At 49.3% G+C, this 22679-nt stretch overlaps 9 protein-coding genes across 9 annotated transcripts; 5 read left to right on the top strand and 4 right to left on the bottom strand.

The window, feature by feature from the left end:
* The first annotated feature begins 149 nt into the window (after nucleotides 1–149).
* Nucleotides 150–1956, top strand: F5B22DRAFT_621156 (proteasome complex subunit Rpn13 ubiquitin receptor-domain-containing protein). The gene is made up of 4 exons (XM_047975881.1): nucleotides 150–439; nucleotides 500–569; nucleotides 620–1118; nucleotides 1358–1956. The coding sequence occupies exons 1-4, from the start codon at nucleotides 380–382 to the stop codon at nucleotides 1890–1892; spliced, it is 1164 nt and encodes a 387-aa protein (XP_047827354.1). The 5' UTR covers nucleotides 150–379; the 3' UTR covers nucleotides 1893–1956.
* Nucleotides 1957–2538: 582 nt separating this feature from the next.
* F5B22DRAFT_650052 (uncharacterized protein) lies at nucleotides 2539–3276 on the bottom strand (the record flags this gene model as incomplete). The annotated part of the gene is made up of 3 exons (XM_047979263.1): nucleotides 2539–2715; nucleotides 2855–3030; nucleotides 3189–3276. The coding sequence occupies 3 exons, from the start codon at nucleotides 3274–3276 to the stop codon at nucleotides 2539–2541; spliced, it is 441 nt and encodes a 146-aa protein (XP_047827353.1).
* Nucleotides 3277–4196: 920 nt separating this feature from the next.
* On the bottom strand, nucleotides 4197–6541 carry F5B22DRAFT_650051 (origin recognition complex subunit 3 N-terminus-domain-containing protein; the record flags this gene model as incomplete). The annotated part of the gene is made up of 5 exons (XM_047979262.1): nucleotides 4197–5333; nucleotides 5383–5656; nucleotides 5710–5852; nucleotides 5909–6436; nucleotides 6491–6541. 5 exons carry the CDS (start codon nucleotides 6539–6541, stop codon nucleotides 4197–4199), a joined length of 2133 nt encoding a protein of 710 aa, XP_047827352.1.
* A 494-nt stretch (nucleotides 6542–7035) lies between these two features.
* Nucleotides 7036–9614, top strand: F5B22DRAFT_621149 (uncharacterized protein). The gene has a single exon (XM_047975880.1). The coding sequence runs from the start codon at nucleotides 7112–7114 to the stop codon at nucleotides 9512–9514; it is 2403 nt and encodes an 800-aa protein (XP_047827351.1). The 5' UTR covers nucleotides 7036–7111; the 3' UTR covers nucleotides 9515–9614.
* Nucleotides 9615–9852: 238 nt separating this feature from the next.
* On the top strand, nucleotides 9853–11325 carry F5B22DRAFT_403244 (ribosomal protein L10-domain-containing protein). The gene is made up of 4 exons (XM_047971494.1): nucleotides 9853–9989; nucleotides 10051–10191; nucleotides 10276–11033; nucleotides 11087–11325. The coding sequence occupies exons 1-4, from the start codon at nucleotides 9957–9959 to the stop codon at nucleotides 11091–11093; spliced, it is 939 nt and encodes a 312-aa protein (XP_047827350.1). The 5' UTR covers nucleotides 9853–9956; the 3' UTR covers nucleotides 11094–11325.
* On the top strand, nucleotides 11061–11448 carry F5B22DRAFT_403251 (uncharacterized protein). Its single transcript, XM_047971495.1, has one exon. It carries the CDS (start codon nucleotides 11110–11112, stop codon nucleotides 11338–11340), a length of 231 nt encoding a protein of 76 aa, XP_047827349.1. The 5' UTR covers nucleotides 11061–11109; the 3' UTR covers nucleotides 11341–11448.
* A 109-nt stretch (nucleotides 11449–11557) lies between these two features.
* Nucleotides 11558–14825, bottom strand: F5B22DRAFT_638753 (muts domain V; the record flags this gene model as incomplete). Its single annotated transcript, XM_047977625.1, has 3 exons — nucleotides 11558–14242; nucleotides 14312–14597; nucleotides 14785–14825. 3 exons carry the CDS (start codon nucleotides 14823–14825, stop codon nucleotides 11558–11560), a joined length of 3012 nt encoding a protein of 1003 aa, XP_047827348.1.
* Nucleotides 14826–16731: 1906 nt separating this feature from the next.
* Nucleotides 16732–17733, top strand: F5B22DRAFT_650047 (uncharacterized protein; the record flags this gene model as incomplete). The annotated part of the gene is made up of 1 exon (XM_047979261.1): nucleotides 16732–17733. The coding sequence occupies one exon, from the start codon at nucleotides 16732–16734 to the stop codon at nucleotides 17731–17733; it is 1002 nt and encodes a 333-aa protein (XP_047827347.1).
* A 788-nt stretch (nucleotides 17734–18521) lies between these two features.
* F5B22DRAFT_403155 (glycosyl hydrolase family 38 domain-containing protein) lies at nucleotides 18522–21935 on the bottom strand. Its single transcript, XM_047971493.1, has 2 exons — nucleotides 19963–21935; nucleotides 18522–19900 (listed from the first exon to the last, which is right to left on the bottom strand). Exons 1-2 carry the CDS (start codon nucleotides 21850–21852, stop codon nucleotides 18557–18559), a joined length of 3234 nt encoding a protein of 1077 aa, XP_047827346.1. The 5' UTR covers nucleotides 21853–21935; the 3' UTR covers nucleotides 18522–18556.
* Between the last annotated feature and the right edge of the window lie 744 nt (nucleotides 21936–22679).

The following is a 22679-nucleotide window of genomic DNA, read 5'->3' as shown; positions in this document are numbered from 1 at the left end:
GGTACCTCCACCATGAGCACAAGTGGGTACCTAGGTACAGAGGTACATCAAGGCTCCCATCATGCCCCACTAATGACACAGCTCCGATAGTGAAGTGGGAAGCTGCGGACTGACTAGCCTTGGATACCTCTTGCCTGCCTACTGTGCTTCGTACCTACTAACCTACCCGACTTGTTTACGTAGCGCCTTCCCGCATTACTGACGAAGCTCACCTGCAGCCTTGCAACGCAAAAAAAATAAAAAACACCGTGACTTGGGGAGGGGTCTTGTCATCTCATTCATAACTCGGGTTCTACTTGGGAAAAAAAAACAACCATTCCAACCGTCCGTATAGCTAAGTGACCCAGCAGCATCGCTTCTTTGGGTCTCACTCACAAAGATGGCCTCAACATCGATAACGCCACTCATCAGCTTCAAGGCGGGCAAATGTGATCTTGACGTCTGTCGACCCTACAAGGCATTCTGTACACGCTAGGCGCCCATGCTGATGATGAATTAGACTTCTGCAAAGCCGTATAAAACCACGCCTTTACCGGAACCTGGCTTCATATACCTGTATCTTGAAGATGGTACTTACTCAGCAGTCCCATATACCTGGGTAATGCTAATACCACACTAGATCTTATTCACTTCTGCTGGCGGGAGCGGAACGCCCCTCTACACGAGCCCGAGATAGACCTCGTCATGGTTCCAGCAGATGGCCACTTTGTTCCCTACGAGGCGCCTAGCGGGCGTCGACCCTATACGAACGGCCGAATCTTTGTTCTCAAATTCCTTTCGTCATCAACGCGCTATCTTTTCTGGCTACAGTCAAAACCCCAAGGCACTCGAGGCAGCCAAGACCCGAGCTATCTGAGCCCTCGAGATCGGAAAATCGGCGAGATCGTTGATGCTATGCTACAAGGCGAGGAGGTTGATGTTGTCGCAGAGCTACGTCAGATTAGGGAAGATGGGCGTGGTGATGATGATGATGATACGGCTATGGAAGACTCACAAGCCCACGGAAGCTCAAATGAACCCCACGGCGGTAGTGGGGGTGCCGGAGCCGATGCTACGGGTGGTGATGTACGAGAAGAAGGCGAAGATGCTCGGGAAGGTGGAGCGGATGGAGCCAGAGCGTAGGTCATTATCCATTAACAATATCATGTCATATCGGGAAAGGGGGGCGCCGGCGCACAAGACCGCGTAGTATTCTTTTGCAGAAAGAGAATCGAGAGGTGAGCATGTCATTGGTGACTGCCCTCTAAACTGCTGTATACTATTAGATGATTCTCGATGGAATGAGAACTCGACAATTTCTCTCATTGCTGCATACATACACATGCCTCCCAGAACCACTACGCTAACACGACGTTAGTGCTGCCTCTGGGGTTCCTGATGCCGCCACGGCCGTTAGGAATTTCCTGGATTCATTGAAAGGAGGCGGCCGTGCATCAGTAAATCAGGGAGAGGGTAAGCTTTATCCTCTTTTGTCGGACCTTCTCACGCCACCTACAACTGTACCCATGGCACGAACGGCAACGGAACAACGAATAGACACACTTCTAGGTTTTCTTCCACCTGCAGTACTCGTACTTTCGCAGCAGAGCGACCATGGAGATAGTACTGCCGAACCAACTGCGGGTGCAGTCGAAGCTGCCAAGGCTGCCATGAGCCTCGGTCAGAAGAAGGCGCTGGTCGAGAAAGTGCTAAGAAGCCCTCAATTCCATCAAAGCTTAACTAGCCTTACAATGGCCCTCCGAGACGGCGGTTTGCCCACCGTGGCTGATGCACTTTCGATCAAGGTCGAGAACGGTGGTTACATGAGAGGAAGTCAGATGCCTTTGGGAGGTGGGGACGCCGTCGAGGCTTTCGTTGAGGGTGTTAAAAAGACGGTACAAGGAAAAAAGTAGATAGCGATGTTATTAGTGTATGATTATGATTAAAATGCAGTTGACAGTATCTCCGAGTCGTGATTCTATTGATTCGAGCTAAGCCGTGTCTACTAGGGAAACATTGGAGCTGGTAAAGTACCCGAGGTTGCTAGCTGACACTTGCGGAAAGATTGCATGCGCTATGGTCACTGCTTTTGCAGCTCATTCCTATACCTCATGTCTATCTGATGTTTATTATGCGTCCATATGTGCTGTCATAAATGCATGGACATTAGGAGATGCTATAAGTCTCAGCCAATACGAGACTCGAGGCAATTTGTAAGTGATGTGGTGAACAAATTTCATTCGTGAATGTAACAAAAATTAACACCCGCAAGTTTCTCAGTGTTATTAAACGAATTGACTCGAGAGAAAGAATGATACACCACGCCTTGTTTCCAAAGATGGATATGTTCCCAGTCCGTTTTACCCCCCCTCCGCCCTCCTTTAAGCCGATAGGAAACATAGTACCCCTGACTCCCTGCTATAATGCTAGGATGCAAACCCCCCCCTCAAGAAGAAAAAAAAAAGAAAGGATGAATATTCAGTATCCGGCAAGAGGTAAGGCAAGAATCATGCGAAACCGAGTAGTACCCTGTAGAGGTAACGGCCCTTTGAGAACTAATCAATACCATGGTAACTTCCGTCTCCACATCTCATCTTCCTCTGCTAGCCTTGCGCGCCGCGCGTTTTCCATGAGCTCGTCTTCGGTTAATAGGCGAATAGGGGTTTCGCAACCACGTAATCCAATGAAGCGGCCAATCTTGCGGCGTTTCTCTTCAAGCGGCATGTCTGAAGACCACTATGAGAAAGACAACATTAGTATGAGGTACTCCCTCTTTCATTAGTTAGTGTGTTTAGAGGCTAGTTGTAGTAAGGAAAGGAATGGGTTATGACGAAGGGGAGAAACAAGTAAGAGAACTGGGGCGAGAAGAGCTTACGTTTATGGGCGACGGATACTGGGAGGTATATTGACAAGGTGTCCGCTGGTGGTAGAAGTGGGCGAGCTCTTCCAGCTGCGAGTCCGTCAAGAGCCAAAAGTTCAACAGTGTCCCTGGGAATGCCGGGTGGACTTCGCCTGTCGTGAGCTGAACCAGTGGTGCAAGAGGTAGGGCCACTACAGTTCGTTGGAGTTAGTAATCACTCTATTAAGTGAGATAGGATCAGCTTTCAGGAGTCATGTGTACTTCCGAGACATTCTTGTAGTGCTAACAGGCAATTATGACCTCCATGGGCGTCTAGAATACGAAGGAAATGACTTTAGGAGTGGCATACTTTGCTGCAATTTCTGCTTGAAGGCTGCGTTATTGGCTGCGCGCCGCTCGCCTAGCATAGCGAGTTGGTTACGAGTTTTATCTTCCATTCTAGCTTCTCGTGAGTCCTTTTGCTGTAGGTGGAAATGAGATTGGGCCGGAGTTCCTTTTGGAAGTTTTCCTTGGATGCACTCTATGTTGCCGTTGGTGGTTTCCGTTCCTTGCCTTTGCTCCCCTTAAAGTCTTGATACGAGTCGAAATAATCGGCCGGAGAAGTGAAAATGACAGAAGTTTAACGGGAAAGCGGGTTTATGTTTGCTTTTGGGAGTCGAGCCGCCAGCAGCTACAGATAAAACGAAGGGAATCAACACAAGAAAATGAGAAAAAGGAAAAACTGTAAAACAGATATGTTTATCTTATGAGAATGAGAAAATGAGCACTTGGGTCTATTATAAGCTACAGCTGCTGGGTTATGAGACGAGGCAAGCGAAACCTTGAACAAGCTCGAAAATAGTGGGCGGTTGCGCTGACCTTCTTGTACCTGCCAGGTTTGTGGCGGGTTTCTTTGTTGGGTGGCACGGGAAAGAAATGGCTGTTAGGACATCTTGAGCACGCTTTGTCACTTCTCGGTTTTCTTCTAGCGTTATGAGCTTTTGTCTTGGACACAGACCTTCTTTCATGCCTGAGAAATATGATAGAAAGACTGAGAGACACGCGTGAGAAGGAACTTTGGATTGGAATCAACGGATTAGGAAGAGTTATTACGGCCTGTCTCGACCTCAACCCAAATAATGTGTCGATGACACCTTGAGCGAAAACAATAGACTGCATCTATGACTGTCTAATCACCTTTATGGACCGGTTTGATTCCTTGTATGAGGTGCTGTCTCGACAGGCTGAAGAGTGTCACCTGCGTGCCAACTTCCTGGGTTAAAGCCACGCTTCGCCGCACAGAGTTGGTTTCTTTCCAATCCTATTACATGTAATGAGGATCAAAAGAAGACTGTTAAACATACAGTGCCTTCTTTGTTCAAAGACCTTTCCAAGCGAGTTTGGCCACGTGGTCGGCCTTTTTTCTACTTTGCTTGACGAATCCCATGGCCTTTAATTCGGCCAGTGCACGATAGAACAAGAGAAGCGCAGTTTGCTCATCTAGCCCCTCTTCAGTATCCTCGCCCACAACTGCATAATAGGCTGACCAAAGGTCGGCAGCATTGACAAGCGAACCAGTCTCGAGATACAACTGATACAGTATCGCAGTTGTCGGCAGAGTACAAGTAATCTGGTTCATGCTAGTCTTGCAACAAGAGCAGCCTAGATAGTCATGCGGCCGTGATAATGCTCGTTCAAGCACATTTCTTGGTCGGGGGATGAAGACGTCTTTATAGGGAGCTTTGGAGTCGTAAAGCCAGACTTCATTGAAAGGTATGTCAGGCGCTCCGTCAAGACGCAACGTAGCCTCTAGGTACTCGAGCAGGCGGTGGATGAGGTCGGTATAAGATTTATCGTGGTCTGTAAGAGTCGCCGTATCTTGACTAAGCTGCACCTTCTGAGCTACAACAGTGGTGCGTAAAATCTTGCCCTGGCGGCTGTATCGGCTGCGGAGAACGTGCCCCTTCTCACTAGCGTCGATCCGCAACTGTTTAATGCCGGCGAGAATCTCGGATAGCAGAGCAAAGTTCGCTGGTGTATCATCTATCCAGGGATTCAGGCCAAGACTTTCATCGCCGTGCTGCACCGTGTCCAACAATCCACTTAAGTATCCCTCGCTATCACAAGGTTCCATGCGTTTTATTGAATCGAAGAATTGGCCATACTGATTTGAAATGCCAAGTCCATTGTAAGAGATGTCCATATAAAGATCAGCAAAACTAGCCGTTATGGCCTTGCTAGTAGAAAGAATAATAAGGACACGGAGTAATCTAGTGATCCATTGATCCCGTTGCCTAAGACAGTCTACTAGATACTCGACGAGCCCCGTTTTGTCCTCTAGGAGTATTCTAGCTTGAGCGATGTTGTTGTTTTTGACAGCGGCTTCTACAGCTCGCTGAAAAGAAGGCAAACACTGTAGAAGCTCAATATGATCGGGTTGAAGGGCACCTGAGTTCAGCCCATCAGGTACCAAGAAGCTCAATGGGTTGGAATAGAAATGACACATGTATGCGTACTATTGACTTTAGCCTTAGGATGGATGTAGAGATTTTCGACCAGCTCACCTTTAGAGACTTGATAAAGTCTGGTATGCTTGCTACTTGTTCACGTTGCCGCTCCAATAGGCTACTAAGAAATCCAGGGCCCAGTAGAATTTTTGTTTGAGAGTGAGCAATAGCAGTTTTGAAGATCTTATCAATGATAGAGGCAGTTTGCTCAACGTCGAATTGATCTCCATAAAGACTTTGGCAAGTCGATTTTAGGAGTCGCGCTTCGAACAACTCGACAGAGGTAGCGATTCCGAAGAGAAAGGCGAATGGTATACGGTCAAGCCAAGAGCTGCGAACCAATTAACTTCCGAATGAGAGCGTCCAGGCCTCGTCATAGCTTACATTAGAAGCGAGATTAGATCTGATAACAGACCACTATCGAAGGCCTCGCTGTCTTGGAAAGCGATGACAACAAGACTTCTTTGTGGTGTTAGCTTGAGATGTGAATATAGACCCTCGAGGTCATAGTTCAAGAATTTGCGACCCTAGATTGTCAGTAAACAAACTCTACTATCTACCGATCGGTCATCCGGAGACCTACATCTTTGCCGGTTGTTGAAATCAGCTCGTCTTCAGCAACTGAGCCCTTCGAAACAACGTCGTGTATGATCTTTCGCAGCACAGCTCTAAGATTTGAGGCATCGCCAGAACGCAGGCGAACTGTATAGGCATCTGCTTCATGTTGCAAGGTCTCGGAGAGTTGCTCGAACAAAAGATCAACAGATGCTATATTCGGGCCGGTGATGATGAAAGCCGAGGGAATTTTCCCTGCTGGTGTGTAGTCAGGGGCGTTCTGTAAAAACCGCAAGACATCCCGCAAAGTAGATTGGTTTGTCTCCCGGAGGATACCATGAATCCGAGACTGTATGACGGACCATAGCTCCTCGAAGGTCTGCTCTCTCAAATCAACAGCCGACTTTGACTCAGCGCCTCCCAGAAGATGCTGGAACGAGTTGGGTATCTCATTGTCTGAGCTTTCAGAGGTGTATGTTTTCTTGGATACTCTCCTCCGCTTGGCGGGACGAGCTGTGTCGTCAGTGTCTCCTAAAGGGTCAAAGATATAAGCAGCCTAGAAATCAACATAAGCAGAGGCCCTGAGAAGGAAAGAAGCCGGTGGGCTAACCTTATGTTGTTTGTCTTCGTAATCTTCTGCGGATCTTACAGGAGAATCCATTTTCATCGAGAAAAGTTCAGCTGTCGCTGTAGATAAGTCCATGTGCCTAGGCCAGACGCGACGAAGCGCGGTGCCTGCTCCCTGTTGAGGTTGTCAACAGACACTAAAGAGGCTTACTGGGGGTGTCCTGGTAGGGGGAAAGCCGCTTAGGTACTCATGATCCTATCAAAACTCACATAATTCAACATGACATACCTTTGAGAATTCGTATATAACTTTCTGAAGAAAACTCTCAAAGCTCAAGGTTATCCTTCTCAAATGCCTTTCAAAATCCACTTCTGCAGAAAAACTTCATAACATTCTTACATGTATGAGATAGGTAGGGTACTATAGTACCTGTAAGTGGGAATGGGCAGGACAGAGGTATTTCTGTAGCACCCAGTAGGTACATAGGTACATAGGTACTTATGTACTAGTAAAAAAAGGGTACCTACGTATACTGGGGTGATAAGACAAGATCCGATAAGCGGCCAAAAATAAATCTACCTCCCTGAGCCTTTTCTCTTTGATATGTATAAGCACGGCACCAAGCTCTAAGATTTTGCCAGATACTTACTTCAACGAGGTGTCATGCCTCCTCGGCCTCCACTTTTCGAGTTTGGTAAACGCAATTTTGTTTGTAATTCTTGTCTTTCTGCTCTTCGAAAGCGGCCCACTGCCACACCATGGCCAAATCGACAATTGTCGTCGCAAAGCACCAATTCGCATGCGCTCCCTCGAACGAAACGCCGATCCCCGGAGCAAGAAGCTGAGCGTTTGAAAACGTTAAAATCCCTTGGCCTCATAAAAGATGATTCCAGCAAAGTGGCCGTGAATTATTTCGAGCAAGGCGAAAGTGGTAGGATACGCCGCTTACGGGACGAAGATGAATTCAGCAAGGAGTTGATCGACCCTGGTGGTGAACTGGATGCTCGCCTCAAACAACTCGAGGACCAGCTCCAGGGTGTTACAAGCCTAGCTAAAGCCATAGAGGAGATGGGCGGCAAGGAAGAAGCCGACAAGCTCCGAAGACAGTTTGCTCATGGTGCGGACGGCAACGGTGACGATATGGTCGAGGAAACCGACAGCCCCTCGCTTTCATCGTTGGCAATCCCCATCGGCGGCTTACAAGGCCATCGGCAAGATCGCATCCACCGGCTGAACAACTGGATAAGGCGTTGTGTTAGGCTTAAGGGAAAGAACGCTGTCACATCCAGGGATATTCTGGGTCTCTGGAAAACATATTCGGCTGCCCGGACGATCATGTCTGGACGATGGCAAGACGTGCCAGCCATGACATGGGAGGTACTCTGGGAGACTCTTTCGGCCGAGTACACCTTCAAAACAAATCGCATGTCACACGTTTATGCTCTTGCCAAAGATATGCAGCAAGCCGGCACGCCTTTGCGCCCTGACCAACAGATCCTAGCACTTGAGGCTATGTTTGTTGACGGCTGGGAGACCGAAGCAATTAAGAACCACCGACGGCATGCTTCAACTCTTGGTAAGGATCCAGAGACATTTATGTCCTTCTGGCAACTGGGATTGCAAATGTATTGTCGCATTGGGGATCTCGAGCGAGCCGAACGTATAGCTAGCACGATTTTCGAATCGCCCTACAAAAAAGACCCTCGATTCATACTACCGCTCATTAAGCTATATGTCGAGACCCCTGCAACTGTTGGAAACGGCTTCAAACGCTACCGCGATCTACGCGCTAGTCTTGGCGATTCAATGACCATCGAAGACTACGACACGATTACTTCCTACTTCTTAGCCTCTGGAAACACAGAGTATGCCCTCTATGTCTTCGTGGATATGATGAAGTCGGGATCTGTTGACCTGCTAGGAGTCCAAGAGTACCCCCCTAGCATCGCAAACCCTTTCTTCTTTGGCAAGTGGCTGAAGCGACTAATTGGGGCGGGTGATCTCGAAGGTGCATTCAATGTCCTACGGTTTATGAGGTCCCAAGGGATTACACCACGGGCGATCCAAGTTAATGGGCTCATCGGTGCATGGCTTCGATCTGGTGCTGCTGATGACGCCCAGAAGGCTGAGGATGTGGCGTGGGATATGATCAACACACGCTTACAATATGTGGAAATGAGAAGAAGAAAAGAGTTGTCTGGTATGAATCTTTACGTATCGGGCGATGCATGGCCTCGAGCGAATCTAGAAACGTTCAGCTTACTTGCTGAAAATTACAAAGAACGTGGCCTTACGGCGAAGATCGGTCCCTTGTGGCAATCTTTTCACCAAGCTGAAATTGCGCCTAATTCATTTATGCTGAATCAGTTGCTTTTATCTCTTCTTCAAGATGGAAAAGGTGAAGCTTTACTTCCTATGTACCAGGAAGTAGTCGAACGAGTCAACTTGAAACCAGATTCACACACCTTCATGGCTCTTTGGCAAGCTTTGCCTGTGAATCGTTTCACAAGGATTCCGTCAGGAGATTTGGATGCCGAAATCTCAAGCACTCGTGCTTTATTTGCAGAAATGATGAAACGTAGGTCGAGCCTCAAGTCAAATGACGATTTAGAGATGTACACTTTCCTAGCGAGGAATATATTGCATTCATTCCGGAAACTTCGAGACAAAGCTGGTCTTCTCCTAGCTTACCGAGCACTTCGACGAATATTTAATTATAACCCAACCGACATGGTTGTGTTTGAAATGTTGCTTGGGACTCTAGATTTACAAAGACTCACTAAGCGCAGAGAAGGATCGAAGCTTATAGCGGCGAAAATGAGCCTTGACAATTACCTGGCACATCGACACCGAGAACTTGTGAAATCAGGAGATGCCAAGGATGGCGAGGACATGCCAGCAAGGATAAGGACTGAAGAAACGGGCAATTTCTTAGAGTTGCAGCTAGAGGCAGCCTTCACTGATATGGAAGAGAGCGATGCACAACAACTGGTTATACAGGCTGCCGAAGAGATGGGCCTTCCCACTCGGGCACCTGAAGAGGCTGAGAGTCACCACGACCCTTGAAGCGTGACTAAGTGTATAGAAATCACTATATATGTATTATAAGCGATAACAATACCTTTCTCAGTCACACTTGAGAAGCAATAGCACAGATTAGTCCAAAGATGATAACCTTCACAGTGCTAGTGGCTGATGATGATGGATACACCTGGCCCTTGACTGAGATGGTCGACATTGAAGATAGTTAACTGCTTAGGCAATGTTTACAAGAAACGCCACAGTGTGTGTGGCTGAACAAGTGTCTGGACCACAGGTACCTCCCCTAGGTACTTACGAAACCCACCTGTCAAGCCCTAAATTGGAAAAAGTGGGACACACAAAGAATTACCAGTAATTTTCGGGGATCATTTGCGACTTCAACTTTTCGCATCCTCACAACTCTCAATTACCAACCACAGACACATTCAGCTGGCTTTAAACATCCTAACTTCAAGAATAAGAAGACATGGGAGCCAGCAAGGAAAAGAAGGCGGAATACGTGCGTTCAGCTTAGCCCGACCGACATAGATTGTATCTTGCTGACCGAGCTGCTGTTATAGTTCCCCAAGCTCAAGGCCCTGCTTGAGGAGTACAAGTCCGTCTTCATCGTCACCGTCGACAATGTCAGCTCGCAGCAGATGCACGAGGTCCGACAGTCCCTCCGCAGTGAGGCTGTTGTTCTGATGGGCAAGAACACCATGGTATGTGACCGATAGGCTTTCGCGTACTCCGCAACTCCAAATAATACAACCATGAAATAGCTAACTAAAGGTTTACATATTTAGGTGCGCCGAGCTCTCAAGACCTTCATTGCCGATACCCCCGAGTACGAGAAGATTCTGCCCCACGTCAAGGGCAACGTCGGCTTCGTCTTTACCAATGGCGATCTCAAGTCCATCCGTGACAAGATCCTCTCTAACAAGGTTGCCGCCCCTGCCCGTGCCGGTGCCGTCGCTCCCGCCGATGTCTGGGTTCCCGCTGGCAACACCGGCATGGAACCCGGCAAGACCTCTTTCTTCCAGGCCCTCGGTGTCCCCACCAAGATCGCCCGTGGTACCATTGAAATCACCACCGATCTCAAGCTCGTCGAATCCGGCAACAAGGTCGGTCCCTCTGAGGCCACTTTGTTGAACATGCTTAACATCTCCCCCTTCACTTACGGTCTGGGAGTCGCCCAGGTCTACGACGAGGGCAACGCTTTCTCCCCTGATGTCCTCGACATCAGCGAGGACCAGCTCCTTAAGACCTTCACTAGCGCCATTACCACCATTGCCTGTGTGTCTCTGGCTATCAACTTCCCTACCCTTCCTTCTGTCATTCACTCTGTTATCAATGGCTACAAGAAGGTTCTCGCTGTCGCCATCGAGACCTCATACAGCTGGCCTGAGATTGAAGAACTCAAGGACCGTATAGCCAACCCTGATGCATACGCCTCCGCTGCTCCTGCTGCCGCCGCCGCCGAGACCAAGACTGAGGCTGCTGCTGAGGCTAAGGAGGAGGAAGAGGCTGAAGAGTCTGGTGATGAGGGCTTCGGTGGTCTCTTGTAAGTCCCACCCTTGATCAGGTACTCTTATTTATTTACTAACTTGTTTCTAGCGACTAAATTATCTTGCATAAACATGGTGTTAAGGGGCTGGCATGAAAACGGGCTTCGAGTAGGTTCACGAGATCTGAATGTACGAAAAAGAACGGTACATAGGTCTTTTACTGGTCAATCGAGGCACTTTACGTGTGACGAACACAATCTATTTACTAGCAATGTTCGTTGTGAATGTGACATGCTGCTTGTTAATCATGCGCCCAGTCACTTGTTTAAGAGGTTAGTACAGTATCTTACTTTTTATCTATGACATCCGCCATGTGTTCTATGATTATATAAATAATCAAGAGCTTTTTAACCCTGAACATCCTTTGATGACTCAATTTATTCAACAACACCATATGAGACACAATGCCAACATCCCCCCCTACGAGACAGTCCATTCGAAGCCAGCAGAAAAGCTAACTCGGCCTTCGATTATTATAGGTCCTATACACTTAGTCGTATACATTGCCAATAAGTTACCGTCATTCACGTAAAATATCCTTTGCCACCGCAATGGTTGACTCGGGAAGTCCTGCAAGGCGCGCGACTCTGAGCGCATGGCTCTGTCGATTTACGCCCTTCCTTAGCTTATGTACATAGACGAAGCCACCCGTATCGTCGTCTTCAACATCCGTGCAGTACATCTCAACGGGGCCTGTTCCCTCGGAACCGTTATGATTACTGCTGACGTGTAATCCATGTTTGTGAACGAGATCTGCGAGCTCGTGGAAATGGGTGGCGAAAAGTGCCCGACATTTGTTCACGGTAGCGAGGTGATGTAAGCAGGCGAAGGCAACAGCCTCCCCATCTTTGGGCGCTGTCCCGCGTCCTATCTCGTCCATGATGACAAAAGAGCGCGGCGTCGCGTTGCGCAGGATCTGCGCTGTCTCGAGCATCTCAACCATGAAGGTACTTTGGTCACGGTATAGATTGTCGGCGGAACCAACACGTGAGAAAACAGCATCTACGATGCCCAGGGTCGCGTGCGAAGCGGGAACGTAACACCCTGACTGTGCGAGTATCGTTATCAGTGCGTTCTGCCGTAGGTATGTGCTTTTTCCTGCCATATTTGGGCCTGTGATCAGCCAGAGACGTCCTTCTGAGGGCGTTGGAGATCCTAATGACGGTGCACTGTCTTGTTTCGATTCGGCATCCGCATGGACAGTGGGCGAATCCATAGTAGAGTGGGTAGTTAGCCCTACGAGGCAATCATTCTTCGTGAAAGTGCGTCCCTGTTCGCGCAAACCACCCTCGACCGTTGGGTGTCGTCCCCCAATGATCATATGGGCCGTTGAACTATTGAGGACAGGCCGTGTCAGACCCTGCTCGATAGCGAGACGTGAAAATGACGTTGCGACATCTAGTTCGTCTAGGACCGATGCGTTGTGCCGTAACTTAACCAAGTTTGCTACGACGCCTGCTCTCAGTTCCCCCAGAATGCGTGCCTCTTCAGCCCCAATTTCGAACCGTGTCTGATGAATTCGCTGACCCAGCGCCGTCCATTCTGCCACGTGGAAGGTTCGGGTGCTACGGCTCACGCTCACAGCGGCGTATTCAGTTACGCCCGTAGCCCTTACATCTTTGCCCTTCACGTGGCAGAAATGTCCTAGGTTCGGCGTCCAGCGAAGTGTCAGGCTAGGAGTGCCCAGATGATCACGTAGTGTATTTGCCAATTCAAACTTTTCCTGTAATAGACCCGTAAGTTGATCATGTAATTGTTGTAGGCCCAGACTAGCCTCCGGCTTCATAACAAAGGTCGTGTTATCATCTGCGTAATGATCTCTAAGCGAGACAACCTTCTTCTTCCTCGAACCCTTGGGTAACGAGGCTGAGTCTTCTTGTGTCCCTTCGGCCGCGATGGTCTCTTCAGCTAGGTTGAGCAATTTATTGGCCTCGTCGGCCTGGATCTGATGTTGGTGGACTAGTCCCTCTTCGTCAATGGAATTGCGAATACGATCAGCTAGTTTCACAGGCTCGTCAAGCTCAATACGCGAAAGTAGGTCCTTGAAGCAAGAGGCCGGCTGGGTTTCAGCGCCATTATCTACATCGGAATGACTTTCAGTTGTGCTACTGGACCCAAGTGAGACAGTGGTTCTAGCATCCGTTGTGTTGGTCAGGGTGTTGAAAATGTCTTGTACGGCGCGAATAGTATTAGCCAAGCCTATAAGATCATCTGCATCCCCTCGACCAAATGCAAACTTCTGCACTAGCCGTTGTGAATCATGGCTCCTTCTCAACAAAAGCACAATCTCATCTTGAAGGTCTTCGCTTTGTATGAAAAACTCAACTAAGTCATGGCGGGCCCTGATAGTGTCTAAACACGTCGACGGTGCACTCAACAATGTACTGAGCAGTCGAGCGCCGCCCTTTGTGACGGTTCTTCGTACAGCATGGAGCAGACTTCCTCTGAAAGCGCCATCTTTGATAGTCTGCTTGATCTCTAGGGCCCTCATGGTATTCTTATCCATAGCTAAGACCGCAAGGTTTTCGTGTCGTAGTGGTGGCTGCAATTTCATACTGATCCCTTGAAGGCGATCCTTTACGTACTGGAGCAGCAAACTGCCTGCTTGAGCTTCATTGGCGGTGATGTTTGCAAGGGTCTGTGCAGGTATTTCGGATTCTAGCATTGGGTCCCATTCTGATACTGGTAAAAGATCACCTCGAGGGGCAAAGGTGATCAAATTTTTGTCTTCTGCTAGAGCGGAGAACAGCTGGCTGTCTCGCCGCGACTCGAACACTTCATCAACTACGATTTCTCGAGGTGCAATTCGAGATAGGATAGATGAGAGTGAAGTTATAGGCGCGACCTGCGTGTAGAACTGACCGGTGGAGATATCTAGCCAAGCCACTCCTATCGGTGTGGAGGATGGGTCTTGGCTATTGGTAGATAGGGGGGTATCTGTGGAAGAGCAACAAGCTTCGTGGTCGTGGTCATAGTCGTAATGGACCGCCAATACAAAATTATTGGCATACGGGTCAATAAAATTTTCATCAATCAGGGTACCTGGTGTGATTACACGGGTAACTCGACGGTCATGCATGAGCCCGCCGGACTTTACCTTGTCGCCAGGGTCATTAGGAAATTCTTCAGCTACGGCTACATAGCAATTGAAATCGAGGACCAAGATTTTGAGGAATCTTTCCAGCTGAAAGAATGGGAAGCCAGCCTACAAGGCGTATCAGAGAGGTCATGTTCGGACAGGACACAAGAGAACGGCGAATGCAAACTACGGTACCATTGGGACGGGGCCGGCATTAGTCTTCTTCTGTGCTACTTTGAGGTTCAATACCGGTCCATACTCCTCGGCATGTTCAAAGTAGAGCTCATAAAAGCCGCCAACGCGTGTCAAGAGGATGCAATTCTCAAACTTTTGCATGTTGTGGCGGGCCTGCAACACGACGGTAGGATAGGCCGGGCCGCCATCGTCTTGGACATCAGGCAAGGGCTCCGCGCTGACTAAACCTTGAGGAAGATCAGCTAGTCTGACAGACGACTTCGTCTTCTTCCCCCGCGATTGCGTGCTAGCCAGAGACGAAACAATAAAGAGACGGGGACGTGTACTTGACCGCAGTTGGGAATCACGTGCGGGAGCGTGAGTTTGGAAACGACGAGCAGGGGTACGATAGTAGCTGATGATACATCTCTTTATTGCAGCTGAAGTGATGGGCTGTACCGCTCGAAGACCTATAGCGTCATGTGGTAGTCGACAAGGGCTGCGATAAGCGACTAACGGAAGAAGCCGAGGACATGACGACGAGCCAGTCATCTGGGACAAATAAGGATACACAAGAGGGTAGTAGGCGATGGTCGATGGTGGTAGACTCGAGCTGACTCAATAGACAAATGATATTAAGAGGTTTCACTCTAAATGACCATGCAGTAGTCAGGTAAGATAAGACAAGACGACAAATCGAGGCCGAAGAAGAAAAAGGGATCAAAAAGACTAGGTAGGTAGTCAAGGTCGTCGAATCTCAGGCTGCGATGGCGCGCGGCGATGGGTGGAGGAGGAATGAAAAAAGATTTGGAAGGGCACGATGATCATTGTTGCGCCGGCAGTCAAGGTGCTGGCCTAACCCCGGTCGGTCCTGGGGCAGACCTGGGTCGGGATAACTGTGTGCGCACTGTGCGTACAGGTGCCGTGACACTGCAACGATCCCGAGACAGACGTCGACGCTGCCCTGTCAACCGCGACGAGCCGCTAAACTGCGTGGCTGTCTCTGGCTGTCCGCCTACCTTCGGCAGCCTGATACAGTGTGAGATCTGAGACAGCCGCGCTCGCATACTGTCAGCTGCGGCGGCTAATCCCTGTTGCTGACTCTTCCTAATCAGTATCATCAATTTGATATTTGGAATCTTGATCCAACTTCGTCCTTTTCGTCTTGCAGACAGCAGCAGGTACACGTGTGTATAATGCACTAATGTACTACTCTACTGTACACAGACAACATCGCTCGCTCGCTCGCCGTCCCGATGGCAAGACAGAGTATCGCGTTCAAGGCCACGACGATTCTCCTTCGTTCTTTGTTTCGTTGCAACCTTTAAGTGAGCATTTGCGGGTGTGTGTGTATATATGTAAGTATGTATGTGTTATGTACACTCGCACGGACAAACTCCCCCCCCTTCCCCTCGGACGGCGAAGTGGAACTCGTCTCTTTTGACCTGCCTAGACAATTACGGTACAAGTGGTGATTCAACGAACGGCTTGTCGCCGATTTGGAATCCATGACCGCCAGCCCGGTCAGTCATGACAAAATCAAGATGGCCTCCCTACTGACGCCCTATGGGGGCAACCCCTTCCCGTCGCTCTGCGCGGTCTCTCTTCCAAGTTGAGCCTAACCTCCCCCCGCCCTCCCCGGCTGTCGTTGTCAAATCATTGTGTCTAGCGTTGGCTGCATCTCACGGCGGACAACGCCCGCTGCTTCCACCCGGTGGTTATGCTTAACTTGTGCCATGTATGCTGCTGTCCCGTGCCCATCGCCTTTCCATTCATTGTATTCCAATTCCGGTGAGGGGTTGAGGCGATCGATGCCAGATCCTCCTCTCTAACTTTCACTACCGTGTTTTACATGGTACCTTGTCTATCCAAACACCTTGTTCTAACGTTTGCTGTTGTTCATGCCAAATTATCCCTCTTGACCCCGGTAAACGTGAGGGTGATCCGTCCTTATTCTCAAATGCTTCCCCAGTCTATCTCAAATTTCTCACTTTAAACACGTGGATACGCATTCTTGCCTACATTACCTTCTTGTGCGTTCAATGACACCTGGCTTGGTATATATCAAATTCAATCTGTATCTGTCGCCAGAAGGGTTCCTGACGGGAAACGCCCAGGCAGATGGGAGCACACAGCCTACCTATTAATAAACGATCATACCCCAGCTTCACTTGCTTGTCCGCTTACCTATTCACTCCTTACTAAAGACCAAGTGCTAAAACGGTTCTCTCGTCTGAGCTAGTCTGTCGTCTTCGGTTCTACTCTTCATTCAATCTTTTTACGTTGTCCTTGCTTGTTTCTCTTGTGTCGCCGAGAGACTGGTGCTCTGACGCCAAAGTGAAATAAATCATCCTATGGGTATGGAGCCTTTGGGAATGCTTAGCCAAGAGGTTATTGGGCATAGCTTTATGATGAACCCGGTAAACCCGGGGACGCAAAAGATGGCAACCACTCACCATGTGCCGCCTGCCGGACGACAAGCTCGCCCTCGGCGGAAATCTCTCGAGCAGCTCGAAGCCAAATACAAGGCTCTAATGCGGAACATGCTCATATATCAACAAGTAAGGAAACGGAATATATGCGGAGGATCGGCAGCTAAAACTGGGACGGGAACCAACATGAAAAGCGAACCGGGCACAACAGGGCGAGTAGACGAGAAGACGCACCAGCAGCAGTTGATGTTCCAGGCCACACAGACGCTTCCCACTCCATCATCGTCGGTCTCGCCCGCTTCTAGCACGACGAATCTGGAGGCAACAAGCAATTCGAAGCAGAATCAAACCCAGCAACAATCAACACCACAGCACAATCCCGTTCCATCCTCTACTCTACGTGAGCATCAGCGCGAGCGTCCGCCACAGAAAAGGTTGCAGAATGCAAGCAACGGCCCCAAACCCGCATATGACAGGCGAGAAACGGGTTCATCTGCACGGCACAGTAGGCCCATGCCAGCCGCGATACAATTAGCATACGAGGAGCTTACCTCAATGCAACGGCACCAGACGCCGCAACCACCACAGCAGCAACAACAGCAACCGCAGCAGCACCAACACCAACACCAACAGCATCAATACCAGCAGCACCAACCGTCGCACCAACCGCAGCAACACCACCACCAAGGAAGCCCCCCAATTTCGATCCCACGTCCAGCAAACATACAAATTCCGCCTCACTACCTACAACAGCAATACATGCATCATGTATCGCCCCAACTTCACCCACATCACCAGCCGCTAGCTTCACCTTTGCCAGCTCATTACACCGCCCATCACAATGTCCAGACGATATCGGCGCCCTATACTTCTTATGATGCAAGTGGAATGCCGCCCAAGCACCCCTATCACCCTCACCAGCAACAACACGGTTTACCTTCATACGAGCATAACGGCAACGTGGAGGGAGACTTGTTAGACTGCTTCGTCTCCAACATAAACGAGATATAGAGCATCAATTCACGTAAAAACGCTTAGCTGGATACTTGGGAAGCAGACCAGAGGAGTCAGGGAGGGAGGTTTACGGTTTGTTTGTATAATCCACCTGATTCAAGGCAATGCGCGGGTACATTCTTCAATTCGTTCAGCTAGGTTGGCGGAGTTCAACGGCAGGCCAAGTGAAGCAAAGCAAATCGGAGGTTGGGCGGTTCACACATATCTAGGTAAACTGACGTATATAATCATACATGCGATTTATTATGGGGATCAAGTTATATGGGGCTCGGAGTTACGCTATTAGACGCGCATAGCGAGTCTAAGATTTGCTAGAAAGCAGGCGAATGGAGGCATGACGGGGATGGGCACGTTTGTGTACTGGTAGTAGTGTGTATTGGTATGAAATTGGGATGGAAATCAATAAGAATCCCAGGTTATGGGACTTAACTGTCATGAACTATAATTATTACGCTCTGAATCCGGTGATGGAATGCAAGACCAACAAAAAGGGAAAGAATCCCATTCTCAACCAGTCAACCAAGACGTAATCTAGTATGTATATGTCATGTTGAAAACAAGAAATAGGAAATGGAATTCCGCTACTCGGCAAACTGTTTCGGCGCTACTACGTCCAACGAAGGTTCTGCTTTATGCAATTACTCCCAAGTCTGTCGTTTTGTGTGGATTTTGCCATCACTATGCCTCTTTCGACCTTTACTGTCAGCTGTTTGCCCGCTCATCCTAAAAATGCCACCCAGTACGACATAGGGGTAGGCGTGTTTTCATGCCGTTGAACCAAGTTATTTGAAGTTTAGTTGCACAGAAGGAGGTGAGGTGATTATAACTGTAACCGATACGTAGCTACCTCAAATGGGCGCAAGATAACGGGGAATGACCCGTTCTTGATCTCAATGTGCTCGCCATCGTCCTCCAGGGCATTGGTCTTGAACACTCTCTTCACATTCCAAGTCGTTGTGATGGTGCCTGAGCTGAGCCCCCCAAGACTATCATAAATGCGAACAATGATGCTCTGGCCCTTGCGCCGGGGGATAGTGGTGTCATGAGAGACGTCTTCATCGTCCTCGCCACGCTTGACACAGTCAAGGATTAGAGACTTGTCACCTTCGAGTTTTACGGGATGAGAGGAGAAGGAATTAACATCAAAGGTAGAGGGTGCCTTGAGAACCTTCATTGGATTATTGAACTCATACCCGGCGCGAACGGTTGTGGGTCCTAGGCTGCCTTGGTGTGGAAGTATAGCCCATCGAATCTCATGTTTGCCCATGTCTGCATGGGCATCTGGTGCTTTGGGTGACCGTAATAGAGAAAGTCGCATTAGATTACCGCATGTGGCAAAGCCATACTTGCTATCGTTGAGGATAGAGACGCCATAATTACTCTCAGATAGATCAGCAAACTTATGGCAGCAGACTTCAAACTTGGCCATATCCCAGGAAGTGTTATAATGAGTAGGTCGCTTGATCACGCCGTATTGCGTCTCATATGATGCTTCCGTATTTCTCATATTTACAGGGAATTCGACCTTGAGGAATTTCATCGTCTCGTGCCAGTCAACCGAAGCAGTACATTCGATGTAAGACTGGCGGCCCTCGAAGGCGACACCTAGACTCAATATGGTCCTGATCGAGCTGTCTGCACTGATACGTGCTTCGGTAACAACACTGACTCGGTGGTCAGTATCTTCAAGGATCCTTGTCTCGCCATACGGGATCTCGGCGCGTGTTTCTAGATGGTAAACTTCAACATCCCAGGCTTGCCAATACAGAGGTTTGTCGTCAAAGATAACCAGCTGATTGGCTTTGCCGTCCTTGGAGATGACCTCTCGGCCTTTCTGGCGATCAATTAGAGAAGTTATGCAACCCTTCTCTACTCGAACTGTCAACTGGTCATTTTGTAAAATGAATACGCCCTTGTGGGTCTCCTCAACAGTAACTGCTTTTGAGGCCGAGCTCTTGAAGCGTTTGACACGGATAGTATGGCCCGAGCCACAGGCGACGCCAGCACTGCCATCTTCGAGGCTGACAACTTCTTTGCGGTGCCATGGGAGGGAGTTCAGGGCCACGGCTTCTTCAACATGCGTTGGTCGTATATCGGATACGCCAAGCAGATCGTAAAGGTCTTTGAATAAGTCTTTGCCGACACTAAAGACTTTGTCGTATAGCTAAAAAAGAATGTTAGTCATGTATGATTGATCGGGGAATGGTAGCAATAGTAACAACTGACCTCGTCCGAATCATCGTAGCACATCTCAATAGAGCTTCCAGGCAGGCAGTCATGAAATTGACAGAGTAGGACTGCCTCCCACATGAAGTCAATCTGCGCTTTGGGATATTTATAAGTGCTATGGTTTATAGATGCAATCGTGGCGAGTAATTCTATGTCTCGAAGCATGGTCTCTGCTCTGCGGTTGTTGCGTTTATTCTTTGCTTGGGTGGTGTATGTACCACGGTGAAGCTCAAAATACAGCTCACCATACCAGGTTACAAGCGAGCTCGCCTTCTCTTGAAGCTTGTCGAAGAAGTCATCTACGGTATTACCCATGTGCACTCTAGGCAAACGGCCGACTTGGTCGCTAATACCTCGACAACGGCGAAGCTTCTCGATATGCTGCCACGTTGGACCACCACCGCCGTCACCCTTGCCGAAGACAAGGAGAGAGGTATGGTCTTGATCCATGGACTTATGCTGTGAGATGCTTCGTTTGACGTCGCCAAAGTGGGCTTCTGCAGTGTACGTCTCGGAAGGTGGCATATGACAGATTACCTGACTACCATCCAGAGCGACCCAGTTGAAAGTGGTATGGGGAAAGTTGTTTATATTGTTCCAGCTAAGCTTCTGTGTGAGAAAGCGGTCCATACCGGCCAGGCGGCAAAGCTGAGGGAGTTGGCTGGAATATCCAAAAGTGTCAGGGAGCCAAAAGGTTTTGCAGCGCTCTCCGAAGTGGCTCTCAAAAAATCTCTGTCCATAAAGGAATTGACGGACCAGTGATTCTCCGCTCGGCATATTGGTATCGTGCTCAACCCAGCTACCACCAATAGGGTGAAACCGACCCTCCTTGACCTTTTCCTTGACGCGATCGAACGCATAAGGATAGTAGGATTTTAACCACTTATATTGCTGGGCCTGAGAACAGGCGAAATTGTGCTCTGGGTAACGATCAATCAAGTCGCATTGGCTTGACCAAGATCTTGCTACCTTCCTCTTCGTCTCAGCCCAAGGCCAAAGCCAACAGGTATCGATATGGCAGTGACCGATACCGAATACCTGAGGGTTGGTGCCGCTATCGTAGACTTTGGAAGTATCAATTTTGGAGCCAATATATTTCTGGGCAATCTCGCGGCCCTTTTTTATGGAAGTAGGATCACCTAGGACAAAAGCATTAATGACATCCGTGACGACGCTAAGAGCTTGATGCTGCTCCCAGGAGTCCTCCGGGAACTCTCGGGCAGCGTCCCCAATAATCCAAGTATCAATCCAAAGCTGCCGGGCATCCATGTTAACAGCGCAAATGTCAGCTTTCACGAGCTGAAAGTATTTGTTGGGGTCAGGTGGTTGGATGGTGTCACCGCCCTTAGGGTTGCCGAACATGCTGTTGCAGGCCATCTCGATGTAAATTGTATGTTCCTTACCATCGCGGAATGAGTCTGGGAGAATCCATTCGACACGCTCGCCGCCACCAGTCAATCCTTGCAATGGTTTCCCGTCGTCAGTCCATACCATCCCCTCGCTGTTGGAATCCCATTGAAACTCCAGATGCTTCTTGTCCAAGAGGTTTTCGGGAACGCGAATGACTACTCTGAACCAGTGAGTCGCCCACGAAGGGCCAAAGGCATCACCAACTTTAGCTGGCTTGTAGTCGCCAGCCATGGCCTCTTCAAAAGACGGACGGGAGAGACTGGGTGCGGGCCAAGTCCATAGCTGAACATTTGGAGGGCCGGAGGCGACACCCTCATACATCATGGCCAGGAGGTTCTGCTTCTCCCATTGCCCCCGTGAGTAAAACTGCTCGATGCGTTCCTTGTAGATTCTGCTGATGCGCTTGCCAACCGGGGCCGGCGCTCGGGTTGGATATGCGCCTGCGATAGGCCTTGGCACCGTTGTCTCGCCTCCCATGGTGATCTGAGCAAGGTCGCTTATTTTTGGAGGATCGATGCCACTAGAAGAAATGGAGGATGAGTATTGGTTGTCTAGAGCCTGGCAAGATGGCGAGCGTATGAATTATAGTGCCAAACTAGGGAGACGGGGCTCAAGCGGTTCCTGAGTGAAACCGGTGACTCGGTCAACAAGACAGCTGGTGGTCTATGAGGCAAAGACTTGGGAGATTTGATGAAGTTTTTGTGATCCTTATTGTACAGACAGGATGAGGGGAGAAGCAATTGTGCACAGCGAGAGATGGAGAGGTCGAATAGGATGGCAGCTTGGGTAGAGGTAGGTATGTCCTATAGAATGACGCAGGAGGAGGCGGTAAACAACCCGTAAATACATGTATGTAGGTAGGTACGTACATATTGGGGTTATACGTCCCGTACATCTATGTACCTGGCTCACCTAGGTAGGTACCTACTGAGGTAGCGCCTGGTTAGTGGAGATGTAGCAGGTCCGGGATCTGTGCCAAGCGTAACGGGGGGTTCCCGGGGGCAGACGGGGGGTCATGAGGGGTTCTGTCGGCGCCATGTGGTTTGCTGCATCTCGCTGCATCACAGGGCGTTCAGGGGAAACACAGGCAGACACGGGGCAGCCCACTCCCAATGCAGCTAGAGGATAAACCTGACGTCGCCCCAGCGTCCCATCCCGCTCCCATCCCGCTTCAGCAACAATGCGGGGAAATAGGGAATACCGGGGGATGGGGTCATGCGGTAAAGAGTGCTGGCGTTCGGCTGATGGACATCGTGATGTAGAAAGGGGCAAATAAGGGGTGGTAGTTGACATACCGCATGATC

This window comes from Xylaria bambusicola (genome assembly GCF_022495145.1).
Source record: "Xylaria bambusicola strain CBS 139988 unplaced genomic scaffold F5B22scaffold_49, whole genome shotgun sequence".
In the NCBI taxonomy this organism is placed as follows: domain Eukaryota; kingdom Fungi; phylum Ascomycota; class Sordariomycetes; order Xylariales; family Xylariaceae; genus Xylaria; species Xylaria bambusicola.
The sequence above is the reverse complement of the archived record's forward strand: the minus strand, read 5'-3'. Positions and strand labels throughout refer to the sequence as shown.

Coding starts and splice junctions, on each gene's coding strand:
- F5B22DRAFT_621156 (XM_047975881.1), top strand. CDS start 380: ATGGCCTCAACATCGATAACGCCACTCATCAGCTTCAAGGCGGGCAAA. Junction 440..499: donor CGGGCAAATGTGATCTTGAC/GTCTGTCGACCC, acceptor ATGATGAATTAG/ACTTCTGCAAAGCCGTATAA. Junction 1,119..1,357: donor GGAGCGGATGGAGCCAGAGC/GTAGGTCATTAT, acceptor ACACGACGTTAG/TGCTGCCTCTGGGGTTCCTG.
- F5B22DRAFT_621149 (XM_047975880.1), top strand. CDS start 7,112: ATGCCTCCTCGGCCTCCACTTTTCGAGTTTGGTAAACGCAATTTTGTT.
- F5B22DRAFT_403244 (XM_047971494.1), top strand. CDS start 9,957: ATGGGAGCCAGCAAGGAAAAGAAGGCGGAATAC. Junction 9,990..10,050: donor AGGAAAAGAAGGCGGAATAC/GTGCGTTCAGCT, acceptor CTGCTGTTATAG/TTCCCCAAGCTCAAGGCCCT. Junction 10,192..10,275: donor TGATGGGCAAGAACACCATG/GTATGTGACCGA, acceptor TTACATATTTAG/GTGCGCCGAGCTCTCAAGAC.
- F5B22DRAFT_403251 (XM_047971495.1), top strand. CDS start 11,110: ATGGTGTTAAGGGGCTGGCATGAAAACGGGCTTCGAGTAGGTTCACGA.
- F5B22DRAFT_403155 (XM_047971493.1), bottom strand. CDS start 21,852: ATGGGAGGCGAGACAACGGTGCCAAGGCCTATCGCAGGCGCATATCCA. Junction 19,901..19,962: donor GCTACGATGATTCGGACGAG/GTCAGTTGTTAC, acceptor ATTCTTTTTTAG/CTATACGACAAAGTCTTTAG.